General features: G+C 39.7%; 1 protein-coding gene across 16 annotated transcripts in view; it reads right to left on the bottom strand.

The window, feature by feature from the left end:
* The window catches only part of nrxn3b (neurexin 3b), a 444,405-nt gene that overhangs the window by 192,297 nt on the left and 232,202 nt on the right, over positions 1 to 19,906 (bottom strand). For all 16 annotated transcript variants that reach the window (XM_020618121.1, XM_020618122.1, XM_020618120.1 and 13 more), the window contains one exon: positions 19,096 to 19,479. In XM_020618121.1, coding sequence (XP_020473777.1) covers positions 19,096 to 19,479 — 384 coding nt within the window. The remainder of the gene's footprint in view (positions 1 to 19,095; positions 19,480 to 19,906) is intronic.

The raw sequence follows: 19,906 nt of genomic DNA, 5'->3' as shown, positions 1-19,906 counted from the left end.
TAACATGCAATTATCATGTTCATCTGTAGAGAAAGATGTTTATGATTGGATTTTCTTTCCCTTTGATGTTAAAATTCATGTGATAAGATAAAATTCCTACGGTATATAATAAGCAGTGGGAGATCACCGAACCATTCACCTCACAAAGCAGTTCACTGCTGTAAAAATCCCACATTCAACCGTGACAAGCTGTCGACTGCACGGGTAGAGTAGCCTGGAGGATAATGAAACCTTGCCTTACTGCTGTTCTACACACAGTCTCCTTCACTTTTTGTTTCTCCTTTGCTGTCTCACACACTCTCATAAAAAACAGTCACAGGTCCACACCTGCATATAGCCCAGCCAGTCCACAGAGGGATACCCTAACTGACAGAGGCATATATTGATTTGTTAACCAGGTCAGGTCCCAGACTCGCACGAAAAGAAAATAAAAACATGGTGAGAGTCGATCTGCAGCCCAGAAAACTTGAAGAGAGAAGAAAGGACTTGAAAAATACCCTGTATAACAAATGGCGATGTCCACTCTGGAAATAAGCCCCTAGGTAAGACTATTTCTAAAAATGTATTTGGATGTTGGTAGCTATGAGACTTTGACAGTGAAAGTCTTAAAAGTGGACATGTCACTGGCTGCTCACTGGCTCTCAAGGGCATTACTATATACAACCATTTTTAAGATCTAAAACAGACTTTTCTTGGAGTTATATTAAAGTTTAAATTATTTGACACAGGCTGCTTCCACATCTGAGTCCATGTTTCCTCAGTCCAGACTACGTAATATGCAAGGAAAAGATGCACTGAGAAAATGCAAGGAGAGCGGAACTGAGGAACCATGTTACGAGACATGGCACGTCCTTTCCCTTGACCCTTCATCTCCAATCACCAACTGATTTCCAAAAAAGGAGTGTGTTGGTCCACAAAAGACTTTCGCCATGTATCCTCGCTCATGGCTCCTCCAACAGCCTGCTTGGCCCTCGATCCTCAGTACACAGCAGATATAAGAGTCTTGACCCAGAAGTTGTTCCAGGCAAGTGACCGTTGAGGACCAAGCAACAATCATATAAGAGACATGAGAAGTAACAATAGTCTTTATCACCACTCTAGTTGCAATAATAAACCTCTGGAAGCAAACAGTTGGCAGAAATGCCCTGCAGTGTTAACAGCAGTGCCATGGAGTGTTCCTCAAATATTATGGATGTTGCCTGTATGCCACCATAATAAATGGAAATAAGATTAAACTAGACTAAAAATCCTCAGCCACATTAACGGTTCTGTGAAGCTGCACTTAGGCCTTGAGCTAAATATGTTCACAAAGGCAATGTTTCCATGATAACTTTTAATGCTTACCATGTTCACCATCCGAGTTTATTGTGTTAGCATGCTGACATCTGGAAATTAGCACTACAGCTGCAGCAAACAACAACAATCAAATTAAGAAATAAAGCGTAAGTCAATACACACTGCTATATGCATTTCCCTTTTAAGACAGCATTGTGTCATAATCCAAATCCAAATTAATGCAAACATTATGCAAATCTGTTGTGAGATTGATTTTTTGCTTTAAATGGTTTTTAGCTATTTATGGTTCCAAAAGACCCTCAAGAATCGGCATAAAACCTTCCTCCTTGGTTTGCCAACATGTTTGACTGCTCCCACAATCAGCGCATTATCCCGTGGTTTGTTAACTAAGCCACAGTGTAATAGCAGGCAATTTTAGAAGGCTGGTTTGGCGCACAGCATGCTTTTTGGGGTAAAGTAGCTCCCATCATGTCTGACTGTCATCAATCAATCTCAGCTGGGAGCGGCTGTGCTCTAGTTAAATGGCTTATGATAGAGGAGAGGGAAGTTTGTGGTTGACTGCAATTCAACATTTTTTATTTCCACTGCATGCCCCGCTCTGCTTTGAGTGGCACAAAAACCAAAAAAAAAGAGGGAAGGCAGAGTTTATTTTGAAGATGTCCACCCCGGTTAATTTGGCACTGAGGTTCACAAGCAAGAAAAAAGAGAATTCAAACTCCATAGAGCACTAGCAGTGACTAATAGGACAAAATCACCTCTCGTGGACTCATGTCACTTCTCTTTGTCAAATATTCAGCATTTCTGCACATTTAACTTAACTACACAGAAATTAAATACTAATATTTTATGTTTTTGTCATCTACTTTTGCCATGCACAATACAGTTCTGACACTTTCTCTCTGTGGTGCGGTTGCGGCACCCTCACCAGGCAGTTGTGGTGGCAATGCAGCGTTTAACTCTGCATATTCTGTTTAAAAACAAATGGGGCTGTGGCCAGAATTATATCAGTTATAGTAACACCACACTCATCCAAGTGCTATGGTGTCCCGCAAAGCTTAATCACAGTTCCCATAGCAATGTCAGAGCTGTAAAGAAGCGAAAGCAGCTGAACAGCTGAACCAAACATCATTTTGCATTTGTAGAAACGTACTCATTAGGCTCTGCAGAAAGTGAAGAATGCTGCTGTAATTATAGTCATTCATCGCAAATGCAAAACTAATAACAGGCCTCTGCAAGATACTGCAGGTGACTGCACTCCAGGCAAATACAGTGTGTATTTGTTTAGAGTTGTATGGAAGCACAGCGTGACATCTATGAAACCTTAAACACACACACACACACACACATACATATACGTACACACACCAAAGTGGCAACAGTTGTAGCTACTGTCTGTGCTGCTCTGTAATCTGGCTTTTCTTAAGAGAGATATCAGCAGCAATGAGGATGTCATTTCAGATGGTAATTAAGCTGCTACTTGTCAGTCTGCATGTATGCGCATGTGTTTTCCAGCAAGCCCCGCACTTCACATACTTAAACAACTGAAGCAGATGATGGAGGAGGAGGAAGTTATTAAGTGAGAAGCTTCAAAAAATATATAGGGTATAGAGGAGGTATAGTCGGGCCTTTTCAGCACACATATAAACACACACAGTTGTGTCTTTCTATATTTGTGAGGACACTCAGTGGCATAATGCACTCCCCAGCCACTTACCTAACCTTACCCATCCCAACAAACAGCAACCCTTCACCTAACATCTAACCTAAACCGAATTCCTAACCTAAACACCAAAACCAAGTCTGAAGACTCAAAAAACCCTTTGCTATTGTGAGGACCAGATAAAATGTTCTCACAATTGCAAAATGTCCTCATTACGATGGTATTGAACAAAAATTTGTCCAAACATTGCAGTAAACGCAGGTCCACACACACACACAAACACACACACACACACACACACACACACACTTTAGTCATGTTCAAAACACTAAAAAGTTTTCTCTCTTTGTGCTTTTCCTTGATTAGTGATCCAATTATTCACTTGCCTTGGCTGTAAATGTGCAGAATGATCGCATCTATTTTCTCCTAACAGAATGACAAGTATTTGTTTTGATAAACAAACCAACAAGGGCCTTGGCTGTCGTCGTGGTGATTTATCTGAATGCCTGTCAACCCTTCTGCAACACACACACACACACACATTTTAGCATCTACTGTTAATAACATTTTAAGTCCAAAATTCATATCCTCATCCTGGGAGCAAGGATAATCATATCGATAAAGTACATTTGTTGTGTACTCTGTGCATACACAGTAGGCAGAAGCAGCTCTTGGTTGTAGATATTATCCACAGTAATCCTCACCACATGATTCACTCCAGAGACATACACATACACAAACAATTACTGCTTCAAGACAAGGACATTAAGACAGCTAACAATATCCCAGTAAATTACATTCTATATTTGCAGGCACAATCCAGTGGAATAATTCAAACTTCTTGTCAAACTAAACCATTTAAATAGCACACAAATTAATCAGGGAAGAAAAACCTCATTTAAATGCTGTATAGACTAAAAAAGACATGGGACTGCACATCTTCTAATTCCTGGTAATATTAACTCTAGTAAAGTCTAAATATGCCTTACCACAGGAAAGTTAATATTTATATGCCCCAAAAGCACAAATGACCTTAAAACTTTGAGATTTGTAACAGGATTGTTGATCAGAGTGCTGACATGTTGACAAATTTCATAGGTTGCTGTCAATGCCAAAATTTACATTTCCCACAGTCTCATGTTATTTTGTATGAAAATCCTACCTAGAACTATCAATAAGAAGTTGTTTTGCCACATGGGGGCAGAAACAACTAACTAGCTAAAAGCTACAACACGGTCAATCTTCATGTGTCAGTTTGCTAAAATTTCTTAGATTTACTGGATCTCCACCAGCTCCTGAGGTAAATGTCTAGCTCATTTACTGGTTTAATGTTTGACAGTCTTCACTAGCTAGTCATTAACTGTGCCGTTTGGTGCTATAGGCACAAGTAGTGCTAGCTAACCCACTTCATTAAAACTTTCCTGCTAAATAATGAAGCCTACCACTAGAAACTGAGGTTTTGCAAGCTATGAATGAAAACCATTTTTAGGAACAAGCTAAATTACTGTTTAGCTTGTTTCTAAATTATGCATGTTTTGTGTTGTGAGCCAATAAATGGGAAGAACAAGAAAAACACCCTCGACTCCACATTGGGAGTTACTCTAATATGGTTAGCCTTAGTGCTAACCTTGTAGCGCACCAGATAAACAAAATTAGCAGGTAAATAAACACAGCTCACATTAAATTACCTGGTTGCATTTCTGTTTTCAGTTGTCCTTTTTAAAATATCATTTATTTCAGCCAAATTTTAACTCATTGACAAAAAAAGAAAAAATTCTTTAATTGAAAATATTCTAGAAAGCTGAATTCTGCATATTTATCATTATGAGTGACACCTGTCAAATTACCCACAGCTTTTGATACTGTTAAATACTGAGATGGGGGCTTTAATGAAAAACAAGTAAAATAATGTGAGTAACACAGCTAGAAACAAGTGTAGTCTGTGTTCACTATAAGTCAACTGTGTGTTTTCACTTCATTTTAATCTCCTCTTTTCATTTTTCCCTGTTCTAACTTTTTTGTAATGGACACAGTGACTTGTAGAAAAACCTTAACATTTAAAACACAACACTGTCTTAACCCAGATTTAGAAAATAGTACACTAAAGATTTTAAAGAATGACACCGTCTTCAGACAGGAAAAACTCAGAAAGAGGTCAGTACACTCATAGGGATTATCTAATATTCTACTGTCCTAAGCAGGCTGAGATGAATTTAGCAGGCTATCAAAAATCACAAGAGTTAGTGTAGCATCGGTACTGTAAGAAGCAGTAAGCGGTTTTGTGCCTCAGACATGCTGAATAGGCTTTATACAAGGATGAGGTAAATCCATAGAGCTTTATCAATATGTGACAGATATAATCTGTATTGAAACAAGCCTCTGCAAAATAAATTTAAAGTATGGTTTTATAATGGAAAACATACTTGCTCCATTTTAGGCCAGAACAAAATAGTGACTTAATCATCCCGACAGCATTGCTGGCTTAAAGCCACTGCTGGTAAATGTCATGGAATGGCATTCCCCAGCAGTCTGTCTGGTAGCTTAAACCACCATAAAATGGATTATTCAAAGCCAAGCAGCTGTACTTGACCTGAAGGATGTGGGAATTCTGATTAATTACAGCTTGTGATGATTTATTGGTGTGAAACCCCTCCTTAGTGTTATACACATGGGTCACTGTGTGCAAAACAAATCAGAGGCTCACACACTGGAGGCCAAAAAGGGTCATTTGGAGGATGGCAAAGTTGGATGTGTCCCTGTAGACAATGGTGTAATAGAAAAATGCTTCATTTATCATAGGTCAAAGGGCAGGATGACCATTTGTCTCAAGTTCTATGATTCCAGCCTGTAATCTGACTTTAAACTTAATGAAAAAAAAAAAAAAACATTTCCACTATAGGAGAATCGGTTGATAAAGTAAGTTTGATTTATGGGTTCGTCCTTTCTTGGTTTCCCCAACTTGAATGTTCATTCTGTTGTTGTTGCATCTGGCAGGGGTGGATAAAGACACAGTAGTAAACATACTTAATGTGTCAATAAGGAAAATGCAATGGGCAATTTTACAAATGCTTAAGATGAAGGTTTTAACAAGGAGACTGTGGTGGAGAGAATCAAGTTTATGAGGCCTGTAAAGTTTTTTCTGACTAACTTTAAAACTAACAGTACATTGTAAACTGTAACATTTTAATTTTATGCAGATTGGAAACCAGTGTGGCTAAATTTTAAATTTCCAGCAGAACTTTGATCTGCCTGCAGCAACATGCTCAACACATGAAACGCCGTGTTGCTGTAAAACTCTTCCACATGCTGAGCTGTACCTCCTGTTTAGTGTTTACCCACTGAGTATGTAAAGGAAATGTACAGCAGCTATCTTTACAGGAGTTCATAAGAAAAAAAAAACTATTCTCCTGTAGTTGCCTGATGCTTAGTCTGACACATCTGTTGTGCAACAGCTGCCAACAAACTTTGCCTCACAAAATTTAAATAAGTCCAGCACTGTTCTTGGCCCTTGTCACTACACAGAAAGCTCTTACACTCCAACAGGTAGAGAAACAAATACATAGAATGTACACGCAACCAATGAACCCCCATCAGGGGGCAGCAAAGTCAAAGACACGCAGCTGCTGTTGACACCAGCTTCTCATTTGGGCTGTTAGGAGATGAGAATGTGAAAACATGAAAGGGGGGTTTAAAAAAAGACAGAGAAGGAAAAAGGTGGCAAAAAACAGCAAAATGTCAAAACACCACCGAGGACAAAGCAAAAGAAGCAGAGAGAACATGAAAATAATAAGAAAGTATCTGAATAATGAGTAGATTAAAATAAACCTTTGGGAACAGTAAAAGAAGTCATTGTGACAGTCAAACCAACTGAGATACTAAACATGGGAGCCATTGTTATCATGTCGCAAAACAAACAAGTAAAGATAGAGTGTCTCTTGAAGCATAAAAGAATACTATTAGAAAATGCAAATTCATGCTATTTTATAGAACATCAATCACTAATACTACTGTAAACCCCAGAGAGAGTAAGGTACTATCCCCAGCCAAATAGCATGATGTGTTTTATCCTAAAATTAGTTCTCTCTGGGAATCCTCCTCCCTGTGCTGTGGGAGGTTTGGAGACTTGTCAATTTCTCAGATGGCCGAACACTGAAAGCTTGATTTCCTCCGTGTGTTCTCTCTTGCTGTGTGTATGTGAGTGAGAGAGAGTGAGAGAGAGAGAGACTGAGGAGCACAGGAGAGAGTGAGAGAGAGAGAGACTGAGTAGGAAAATCACACAGGAGCACAGAAGTAAGAGGGAGAGTGTGCATGCGAGTGTGTTAGGGAGAAGGAGAATGAAATAAGACACAAGATACCAAAAGCAGGGGAAGAAGGATGCTGCACATTCTCATCTTCCCTATTTGAGACAGTGTGCCACAATGAAAGTCAGGGTTTACATAACCCAGCACAGCTCCTAAGTACACATTTAATTACAAATGGGGATTAGGGAGCAAAACATAATGGACCAAGTAGAGAAAAACGGAAACGAGCAGATCGTTTTAAAGTGCAGGAGGATGGGTTCTTCTCTTGGGTAAACATTATCAAACAAATCTGTCTCTCTGCATCTCTGGTATTTTCAACAATTGAGCCAACAGTTTTGTAGCCTACTTCTCACTCCTCCTCCTGTTCCACCACTAGCTCAGGCTTTTCTTGCTCCTCTCGTTTTCACACACTGTAGGAATCTATGGAGTTGAGTTGCATCAGGCACCAGCCCAGGACGATGACTGTCAAGCTTGCCATGATGCTGTCTTCTGCCACCCGGGGGCAGGAAACACCATCTTTAACGGCAAGCAACTCACATCTCTTCAGTGCGAGAGGAGTGGACAATACACTCTCTATTTCTTCTGCATGTGTTTGGGGAAATTACCACAGCTGGCATTCACGAGAATTAAAATTCAATCTACATGACACCCAATCACTTAGGACACTCTCTCGGAAAAACCATCATCTCAGCAAATTGAGAGGGGTTGGAATAAGAGGACAGGAAAATGAGGATGAATCCTTTTCATGATGAAGTACAAAAAAATAAATAAATTTAATCACTGTGTAGTATTGGGCCCATAGCTAAATGACAGAGGTTGGCTTGAAAAGCATACGGCACACATGATCATGCAGAAGATGCCAAACTCATTATTCAGCTCAATTCAAAAGTGGGAAGGAGATAATTGTTAAAAGACAAAAGGAACAAAGCTGAGATGAAAAGTGAATAGAGGGTCCTGTTGTTTTATTTTAATGGGACAGGAAAATGTTACAAGAATGCAGGCCTAGGCATTTTCTACACTGCACACAACACGAGCACATTTCTGCTTCAGATGAAATAAGATTAATTTAGTACGCTTCCCTAGGCTGCAAAACATAATCTTAAACACACACACACACATGCACACAGACATGGACACGTGCAGTTAAGTATCGTAGGTTAAAGTAAAATTGCATAAGATCAAAAAACCTTGTAAAGTTTCTAATATTATAATGATTTAGGGTTTTATTTCAACCTGAATCTACAGGAGGTGTCAGATGTGTGTGTTTTAACATGCACCTGTTCTTTTTCAGAGGCTCTGCATGTACTAAAACTTTCATTATTTTTTTTAGTAGCAGCATTTTTTTCCTTTTATTCCAAACTTTTTTTTTTTTTTTTTTTGACTTTTGGCACCTCTCACGAGATAAGGACATAAAAAATATACTATTTTTCCTCACAAGGAAATTGACCATATTCATCATTCAGCTTGATAGTCGGTGACACATCCTTATGTTCTTGTTTCTAGAGGTATAGGCTTGTCAGTCATTCACTATGCTGAGAAACGAATATCTCCAGTTGTTGAGAAAATATGACAGGTGATTTATCTTGTGGCATAAATAAGGTTGAATATATGAAATATCATCGTCTCTCGCTGGTCACTCTAAACTGAGTGTGATATAGCAACATTAGTTGGAATGGGTAACTGCAGGTGCAGCCCCTGCTGATGCCTCAAATCTACCACCTGCAGTGCACCACAGAGGCACCATGTGCTAAATGATACGAATCAGTTAGCACATCCAGGGCCACACAGAGCCTTTACTGTTGTCTTGTATGTGGATCAAAACCTCTGACTATGAATTCTAAATAAAAAAAAGATTAAGTAAATAAAGCGTAACTTAATTCCCTGAATTTATTCTTACTTTAATCTATAGTACTTGCATATCATAGCAATAACTGTGGAAATGACAGAATAAAGCAATAGTGTTTTGAACAGGTGAAGCACAATGTATAGTGCTGTAGTCCATGTCCTGCATTATCAGCTCTGCTCCACCATTCTTCTCCAGTTAATTTTTTGCCCTCATCTGTCTCCATTCTTAATTTACTGTCCCTTTCAATGACCCTGCCTTCCTTTGTTCGTTTAACTTCATTCTCTTTTGTCTATTTTTCTCATCTTTGCCATCCTTGATTTTACACCCTTCCCCCACTTCGCCCTGTGTATGTACGTGAGCACTGCTCTTTTAGTCAGGGCAGACCTTGAAGTGTCATTTTCTCTGTCTGCTGAGATAAATGTCCTCGAAAAGGTGCTTATCGCCCGTCTACAGTGAGAAGTGGGGCTGGGAGAAGACGAGGGCGGGAGAAAGACAAAGGTGAAAGAGAGTTACAGTATAGTGGGTCGGGAACGTAAAGGCTTGTATAATGTGTGGTGGATTTCTTTTAACCATTATCCTTTTTAAAAAGAGAACCCAAGACAGATTCACAAGCATAAAAATGCAGTTGTGTTCTACACATTCAGCTGTCTGGATGAGAGGGAATTGAAACTAAATGATTCTTCAGCTTCTAAAGGCTTTCTGACCACATCTTCTCTGGATATCTACTTTATGATGAGCGGGAAAGTATCTGGAAATCTCCATCTCTCTGTACTGTATCTCACTTAGCAATAATGGCTTTCTCCAAATGCCAACCTAGAGTAAGCTGAAAACAAGACTGTGCATCGCACGCTCAGACAGCTGCATGGATCTCTCACCCTTGAAGAAGTGTTCTTTTATTCAAACCAAACAGTTAACCATTAGATGGGACCTTACAGACCAACTCATCCTGCCCAACAGAAATATGACCTTGGAGCCACAAACACTTTCTAATGACTTTTGCTTTTTAAAAGCAATACTGGCTCTCAATCTCAGTTTTACTGTGATTTATACACTTCGTCAAATTGAAAAACTGGACATACAAAAAAATATCAAGTGAAAACAAATGAAATAACCAGTTTCATGAAATGTTGAAGGCTCACTTCACTGATTTTCAGTTGTTGAAAACCATTGTATAATGACTTTTGTGGCTCTGGAGGACGGTTGTGAAGTTAAATTAAACTCGGATCTCTGCACAGATTTGGACACTAATGGAGACATGCTAGAAAGGCTGTGTTGCAAACTGGAGGTGTGGAGTTTGAAAGATGTGTGTTGTATTAACCAAAATGTAGAATCCAAAATGTTTTAATTTGACTGATTAGACAACTAAACCACATGTGATTATGGTCAGATTTAGATTTTGGTGGTTTATTTTTGACCTCAGAGACACAAGTCTGTTTATTTTTACAAATTGGTGGGTTTGGAATTTTCCTGCCATGAATAAATGTGCCTCCCCTGAGGTGGGAGGACAGGCGCAGCTGATGTATTTTAATGGCCACAACAACAAACCTTTAAATCCATGACTGATGTCAAGTATGTGGCTATAGACATGAATATGGTCAAACACTGCCCGTGCACATCATGACACACCATCTGTCCCTCTAAGATGCAGCTGTGAGTAAATTACACTGTGTAAATGCTCTTGGTTTACAGGACCGGAGTCTTTGTCTTCTCTACACATAAGCTGGTCAGTCATATTAGCAGACCACCGAGGGAGTATTTATGTACAGTACTTCTACTGGAGTGCATAATTGGTAGCAGAAGAAGAGACAGAGAAAGAATGTTTCATTGTCTCACCTCATATATTTTCATGTCAGAGGGAAAGCAGGCATAAGTTGCACCTCTTCAGAGACATACTGTAAATGATTCTGTATCAGGTTGTTACCCCTCATATAGAAAGGCAGCCTCCAAGTGAAAATGTATTCTTCTAATCAGAATCTGCACCTCATGATCAAATATATCAGTTTCCTTGTGTGAAAACGTTCCCTGGTGGAGCCTCTCCAGATCAGCCATCATGAAATCAGTGACATCAACCACAGTCAGGTTTTTGTCGTGCTCTTAGAGAAGAGCTGGTTTGATTGGCCATTACTAAAGCCCACCCTGACTCCAGATGCTCATAATGCAGGCCTCCCACTAATAATGTATTCAATCTCTCTTCCACACTGAGCCCAGTTACACCTGGCTGTACCTAGTGTGTGCCAACACTGGTGCGCACTAAAATTACAAAAAATGTTTGACACAACCATGTGCATGTTCGCCTGGAGTTAGACTTTGCCTCTGCCACCCATTTCAGGAAAACGTGCACATATTCAACAAGATCCCTGTAGTAAATACTGTACAAGTACACAAGTCTGGTTTGACAGTGAATCAAAATCATATGTGCTGGTAACTGGTACTTGACCTTGAGAAATTATCCGACCAAAGGCAGCCTCACACTTATGCAAGGCCGATTATACATTATAGCTTGTGGATTAAGAGAGACTTTCATTTCACAGTTTTTTTTCCTCCCTTTGTGGCTGGGAAAGGGATTTAGGCGAGCATTTAAATTATGCCGTTAGCACCCTTGGAACCAGCATTTTAGGACATCTTTGCAACAAATTTCATAAAAACACATCAGTTTGGGAATTGTAATTTTTTTTATTATTAATAATGATGAGTCCTTGGATATTTTCATGCTCTTGTCCTCATTCCTTTAATGTCCCCATACTTTCCAATTACAAACAGACTAATCATTGTGAGCAACATTAATAATCATAGTTAGGTAAATTCAGAGTTAACCATGCTGTAAATTCTGCTTTGATTTGGACTATTGTTAATGCTGTGGTATCTCCACACTGGGATGAATTTTGGGAACAGCAACATGAAAGAATATAACTCTATTATATGGTGTTCCCCTTTTCAAGTTCATGATTTTATTTGTTGACCATTTTAGTATGAAAATTATATCTACAACAAATAGTTGTAAATCATCTGCACTATAACACGTTTTATTGAAAAAGTACTTTTCAAACACAATTCAAAGGTAAAGCAAAAATAATCTTAGACTCCTGATACAAGAAACCATGCAGGAAGGTGGCAAGCATCAATGTCATCCAATCTGTCTTCTGCGATTGCTGCCTGTGATTAAACTGTAAAAGCCATGTGGCAACCCATTATTTCTACTGCCACTATGACTGAACATGGAGCAAAGTGATCGGGTAATTGCATGGTGTGCAAGTTGTGGTGTTTCTATCTTTGTAGGAAGGAATGTGACTGATGTGATTAAGATATATAAGTTTGAGTGAAAATGTAATTTAAAAAAAAACTTGTGTAAATGTTAAAATGATGAGCTTGACCAATGTCACCCAAAATTCTTATAATCAATCTTTTGAATAAATGTGAGTTAAAATGAGATGAATAAAACAATGTTACAGCAAATGATAGTTTAAAGCAGTATTATTGCATCCAGTGAAAACATTAAAGAGAATATAATGAGCAATGCCAACTCTGATCTGCAGTGGACACACCTCCAGCCATCAGCTCAGGACTGAGGCCATCACTACGCCTCTCTATTGACGGTAGGGAAAACACAGGCACTTACTGAATGTGGGTGGTGGCATCTTGTCAGGAAAAATGCAATATGCATTAGACACAATCCAATCTGTCTCCAGTGGATTGCATGTGTGTATGTGTGTGTGTGTGTTCCAGACCGAGTCTGAGATGCAGCAGAAAGACAGAAAGAGGAGAGTCTCAGTGGGAGAGATTGGTGCAGGGCTGGCACACACCATCAGACAAACGCACTTCATTACAGGCCTATTTACCTGATTAACTGGGCTACATTATCAGCTGCATAGGATTCTGCAATGCATGACTGTCAGCAGCACTCCAGCTCCCTAAAAGCTCCCATACCCACGCACATGTTACAAACACAAAGCTTCACTTGCCGATTGACTGACTGACTGACTAGCTTGGCCTACAACGACAACATTCCCCTGCTCTTGACAGACTCCGTGGATGACAACAAATACTGTATATCTCCCTGTAGTCTTGAATTAATGTCACCTCTTACAAGTTAGACTCAAATATGCCCTGAATAATCTGTTGTACTTGAGCTTTCCTTGTGGGGAATAACATTTGGGTAACCTTTTTATGTAATGGAGTGTACCAATCAGAAGGGAACAGAGCCTCGAGCTGCCTCCCAAAGACGAGAGAGAGAGAACAACTCACCTTAAAACATTATCACTACAGCAGGATAATGATTTTCTTTCTCTTTGCTTTCAGTGAATCTGACTGCAGGCTATTTGAAAAGAATATTGTTTTTCATTATCACTTTTTATAGAACTACACTTTTTCCACCTAAATCAACCCAGTTAGACAAATCCCATGCAGATATAGTGCAAAGTTACAAAAATAAGCTTTTAACACTTTAGTAAATGATTAAAGCGTGCACAGCAGAAGACAATAAAAACTAGTTACAATAACATGTCTGTCCTTATCATTCTAAGGGCAGCAGTGCACAAGGGCAATCATTTTCCCCTAAAACTATATTAATACATGCCCACAGTGTTCCATTATAAGCAAGCTGCTTCTCTTTTCTCTTCACTGTGTGTGCCTGCTGGGGCCGCACCAAGCTAAGATGCCCTGTTTGAAAACAGATCAGAGGCAGAAGCGTTTCTGGCAGGGCTACGTTCCTGGTCACAACCCAGACGAGAGGGGTCTATCAGGGCAAGGGCCCCAGTATCACACTCCTGCATGTGGCATTGGCACTGTCTGGCTGGTATGAACGCACACACACACACACACACACTTACACACTTACACACTAAAGTGCTAACAGTTATTTATATCCATTCATTTGAATGGATGCAAACTTACACAATGTGCGGAGACATATGGTCACAGGAAAACAGTGAACAACACCATTCAGTTTTTTTTCCTCTTTAAAACACATCATATTCAGCACATGCACACGCATACACACACACTGGCTTGCTTCCATGCTGACAAAACATCTGTTCCTGTGAGACCACAGCAGACCTCTGATCACAGGTGCTGTCGTGTCTCACAGGCTGGGTTAAAGAAAACCTGCCAAACGCACGGAGAACGTGTGAAAGTGCTTGTGTGTGAAGGAGGAGGGGTGCAATAGACAGGCGACGCAGACAGTAAAACGCAGAGAAGAATAATGAACACAAAATGAAAAAGAGACCAAGTAAAAGAAAAACAAGTGACAAGACAGAAATCATCTGTGTGTTAAAGCTGACACAGATAGCAAGTAGAAAACAGAGCAGACAGAGGCGCTGTTGTCTCCTGGTTACTGCCTGGCATAATCTTTAATCACCTCAAATGGGCTTAAATATCTGTCAGGTTGCATTTTCGTTATGGTAAACAGTGCAAGAACATTGCTAATTTTTTAGCTCTCAGTGAAAGAAGAAATTAGACAGAGCAGCATTCTGTTCAGTACAAATAGGATGAAATTATGTTGAGACTTTCATTTCTGATGATCCCATGCCATGCAAAAATATCATCAGTGCAAAATGTGCATGAAACTACTTCAGTGCGGTCTGGGTTTTGTACAGTTATAAAAATCAACAGTGTTGCATGAGGAGGCATTTTTGTTATGTACTAATAGAGGAACAAAAGTCCACAGACAGTACACACAGGTGACAAATTAAAGGACAAGCCAACATAAAGTGTCCCAGTAAGTAACAGTGTCAGTGCACCTTGGTACTGATTCTACAAGCCTCTGAACTCTACTGGAGTGATGAACACCATTCCTCCAATGCATATTCCCTGACTTGGTGTTTTGATGGTGGTGGAAATGTCTAATGGCTATGGCACACCAAACCGACGGTCGGCGGTCAGGCACTGTCTGGCCATCAGTGAGCATTTGTCGAGGCTAGTCTTCCTAGAGTGTCCTGCAACGTTGGAACTAGTCAGACCTTGTCAGCGGCTTTTTGGCCCATTCAAGATGTTGAATCAGTGTCGGCCTGTTGGACCTTGTCTGTGAGAAAGACGACTTGGATTGGTTGGTGAGCTTAGAGACTCAATGCACAAGAAGAGAACAGTTCAGGAAAGCCCCTTCAGTCTGTCATTGTAGTGTCCATGATTTCACTCATTTAATGCAGTTTCTCCTTGTTGTTCACCTCCACAGCCTCCTTTCTTCTTCCACAACCAAAAAACCAAGGGCAGAGAACGACGGTGCCATTTGCATCTTCTTAAACTTGTTCTTGATTAGAAGCAGCTATAAACAGCAGCTGTGTTGAACAACTGCTTTATTTACAGCTTCTATTTCCAAAGTCTAGCTCTTCTTCTTCTTTCCCTTTCTGAATGGTGGATACACATACCTCCACCTGCTGGTAGAAGGAGTTAATTCTCTCACGCAGGTGCAGGGTGTATGTGCTAGTTGGCCATAGGCTGTAGTCTGTGTGGTGTGTTCAAGTGCCACTTTTTCAAGCCGACTGATCCAAACAAAGGTGACGGGAGGTGGCGCAACAGTCAACCTTCGTTGCTGCTAGTTCTTTCACTTCAGCTTGGTGTGCCTCTGCCCTAACACGTCACTCCAAAATCACCCTTATGTGTTCAGCTAGGGTGAGATCTGGTGACTGAAGGCCACAGCATACGAGTCACATCATTTTCATGCTCATCAAACCATTCAGTAACCCCCTCCCCTCATGCTATATGGATGGGGGCACTGTCACTGCGGAAGACACCACTCATTTTTTCAGGTTTTTCCTTTAATTTGTCACCCATGAACTTCAATTGAAAATTGGGGGAGCTAATATAGAACGAGCATATGAAATTAAATTTCTAGGTATCATAGTTGATGACAAACTCTCCTGGAAATCTCATATCAGATATGTTCAGCACAAAATAGCAAAAAATATATCGATATTGGCAAGGGTTAGATATATGCTGGACGGGAAAGCACTACGCATTTTGTATTCTTCATTGATTTTACCATACTTAGAGTACGGCGTTGAAAACTGGGGAAATACATACAAAAGCTCACTTCAACCATTGTATATATTACAAAAAAGAGCGATAAGAATTGTGCATAAGATGGGGTATAGGGATCACACCAATGTAGCTTTCATACAATCTAAATTGTTAAAATTTTTTGATTTAGTGGGATATAAGACTGCTGTGTTTATGTATAAAGCCAGGAACAATTTATTACCTGGTGGAATTCAAAAACTATTTAATGAAAGGGAAGGGGGATACAATTTAAGGGGTCAGTTAAATTTAAAAATCCATGCTATACGTACAACCAAAAAAAGATTCTGTATTTCCATAAGTGGGGTAAAACTATGGAATAATTTAAGTGTAGACATAAAAAATAGTAATAGAATTGACGAGTTTAAACATAAATATAAAGGTATGTGTCAATCAAGATATATGCAAGAACAGGTTTAATGATTAATTAGATGAAACATTGTGGGTGTGGTGTATGAATGTTAACACTTTGTAATAATTCTTCAGTATATTACTTGTGTGGTGTAGAAGAGAATTATCTATGTAGAGATACTGCTTGCAAACCAATGATGTAAGATGATGTCATGGGGTAGGACTGGATAAGTCTGACTTCTTCCTACTCCATTCAAACATGTACTAGGTATAAGCAAACTGATTCTGGATTAGCATTGGTTGGATTTGTGTAATTATGTGTGTGTTGATGTCTTTTGTTTCTACATGTTTGAAAGAATAAATAAAATCAAAATCAAACCCATCTGTATTTTATTGTCTAGGAAAAGCTTGAATCATTCCAGTTAAATAATATCACCAAAAAAGTGTGGGCTGATCATAACCGTTTTAAACAAAGACATACAAAAGAATGTATTTACATCCCAGCAGAAAATCACAAGCAAATGCCAATCATCATGATGTAAATGCATAACCTTTGTTACACTCCCCAGGAGAGAACTGATCTTTATCATTTCACCCCTTGACTCATCATACAAGCACATTTCTCTGTTGTACCATATAGAGTGCTTGAGATCAATAGCAAGCACCATGTGTGAATACATCTCAGTAGTTGTTTGATATTGTCACCAGGGAGCTACAGGGGCTGCTTAAAAGCATGGAGGAGAGGAAAAATAAACTACTCTAGCAGCATGACTAACAATTCTATTTCTTCTAAAATGTTGCACATTCACTTTGAAATAAAGAAAATAACGCACATCCTTTTGAGTCCAAAAATTCAACTTAAAGCTATTTCTGTCTCAATAGATAGTGTTTTCTAAGCACAAAATAAGAATTACCTTCAGAAATATTCTCCTGTGAGCTGTAATATGACCAGTCATTGCAGAGGCTAATGACATTAGACTACTGTAAATGTAGTTAGCCAACATCCTGTCCGTGTGCAGACTGTGACCATCCATGTGCAGATTGCAGCTGAGTTTCAAATAGCTCAATGTCTCTGCTCCTTTTATATGCAAGTGCGTTCCAACTGAAGCCAAAATAACCCCACTGACGTCATAAGAGTTACCATCTCAGACTTCGGAAAGTTCCTCTGGAGCCAAAAAAAAGACATTGTACACTTGTTTTCACAGGCTGTGTATCACATAACTACTAAACTGAATTTGCATGTAAAAATCTGTAGAGTGCCCCTTTAGAGCAATTAAGTTATGAGAAGATGATGCAGATCAACCACCTTATTTTAAAACAGCAATTTCGATCATAACCTCACTTTGTAGAAACATTCCTCCAAGCAGTCCTCTAAACTGACTAGGAGAGATTCAGCTTCTATTAGAACCAAGAAATTAAAATCTAGAGGCATGAGGGCAGTCATACCGCATCAGCACATTTCACCACACCTTGCATCTTACTGAGCAAAGTAAAAATAACTCATGAACAGACTGAAACTTTGTTCCAGTACTGGAAAGCAGAACGGCATTCCCGTGGGTTATCACCCAGCGGCAACAGCACTCTCTGAATGCAGAGATACGACCAGTCACAGGCCCATGTGTGGGAGGGAGCAGAACAGCATAGGAGGAGAAGAAGTGTGTGCCTGTATGGAGAGTTAGGGGCATCACTTAATGACTTAATGTTTTCTTCCTGTGGGTGGAAGGTCAGTGAGGTACATCGACTGTGTTGTAGCTGGTACACTGCTTCCATTACAGCTGCCTTTCCCCCCCTTTTGTGTAGATATATACCATATAACATCAGCCAGGCTAAGACAAGGTTAACTTGTCACAAACTCAGCTCCCGCTGAAAGTTTAGCTCAGTGTAAAATACTCTCATTCCCATTTGTCTTTCTTTAATCATTAACAATACATTATCATGTAGCTGGCCTCCTATGGTCACACTTACTACCCTTTTCTCCAGATACTCATTATTTCTATTACAAGTATGTTTCTTTACACTCCTCTAGCTCTTAGGAAAGTACCTAAAGCCCTCTACTGAACCCTGAAAATCTGCAAAATAGTGAAAAAGTCTAGATCAATCTGAATAACAGTCTAACATACTCTCCCACAACTCCAACTGTCCCTATCTCCACCGTCTCATAAAAAATTTTATGTGTCCAAGCTCTTTAAACCCAGACAAGGTGAACCTATTTCTCCAGCAGAGAGAACTTCAATTTTCACTCCAGTACCTTTCCCAGCAAAAAAGGCTTTCTTTTTACAAAATAATTTTGCAGAAAAGTGAAATCCTATTAAATGTTTTAACAAAGCTTCCTTAAATATTATAAGGGAAACAAGGGAAGCCCCACTTCTACCTGTCTGCTAAGACAAAGTGTTGTTCACCTTTTTTGGAAAGCTATTGTTAGCAGACCATGCATACATCATTTCCATTTTATAACGATATTTAAAAGAGCAAAAATAATACACAAGTTTTGTACCACTACTTCATATCTGCATTTTTCCATAAGCATGTAAAAGGAGTAAAGTGGCTGTACCCCTTAAAAATTTGCCTTAAACAAGCCGACAAGGATTTAACACTCACTTGTCAAAGAGAACCACGCTCAGCAGAAATCTCACCTCTCTCACAGGTAATGCCCCAGAAGCCAGTGCCGGTGCAGTCACAGATGAAGCGGTTCCATCCTTCCTTACATGCCCCGTTGTTCTTGCAGGGGTTACTGTCGCACTGTTTTCCCATCACCTTACTACACGAATACTTGATACCGGTCACATTCTGAGACTGAGCTATCTGACGGATGTCCTTGCTGCGTCCATCGATGAACAGGTCCCGCACACAGCCCACATAGCCGTAGTTGAGCATAGCGGTCCAGAGTTCAGTAGGGAGCACCAAATCCACTCGATTATCAGGCAGACCACCTAGATAAAGGTCCCCTTCCAGGTCCAAGATCTCATTTTCCCCATTGGCTGTGAAAGGAGTCCGGCGGCTGTTTACTGAGATGATGCCTGGGGGAAGAAAAATCTATTATTAAAACACTACACTGCAAAAATGTACATGTTAACCTGCCATGTAATCTACTTTTATAAAGGGTGTTAAAAACAGCCAGCACAGTGAATGTCATGTTTGTCGGTGAATATTTTTAAATGTGTCATGTTATACTGGTTAACTGATCTGCCATATTTTGCTTGCTGCCAGATAACAGCACTTGTATCTGCCACATTTCTGAAATAACAGGAGCTCCACTGACATTTATAGAAGACTGATGGCCATAGTTTGTTATTCAAAGTCAAAGGGAAGACAGGTGTAAAAGTTCTTTTTTTCCCCCCAACCAGAAGCTCTAACAAAGTGGAGCAACACTTTTACAAAAACAAGAGCACAACATGCCTGTGTCTGTGCTTAAGGTGTGGTCTGAGTGGGTGGTGGGGCAAGCCT

This window comes from Monopterus albus, unplaced genomic scaffold, assembly GCF_001952655.1.
Source record: "Monopterus albus unplaced genomic scaffold, M_albus_1.0 scaffold201.1, whole genome shotgun sequence".
Taxonomy (NCBI): domain Eukaryota; kingdom Metazoa; phylum Chordata; class Actinopteri; order Synbranchiformes; family Synbranchidae; genus Monopterus; species Monopterus albus.
This window is presented reverse-complemented; position numbering and strand designations above follow the sequence as displayed.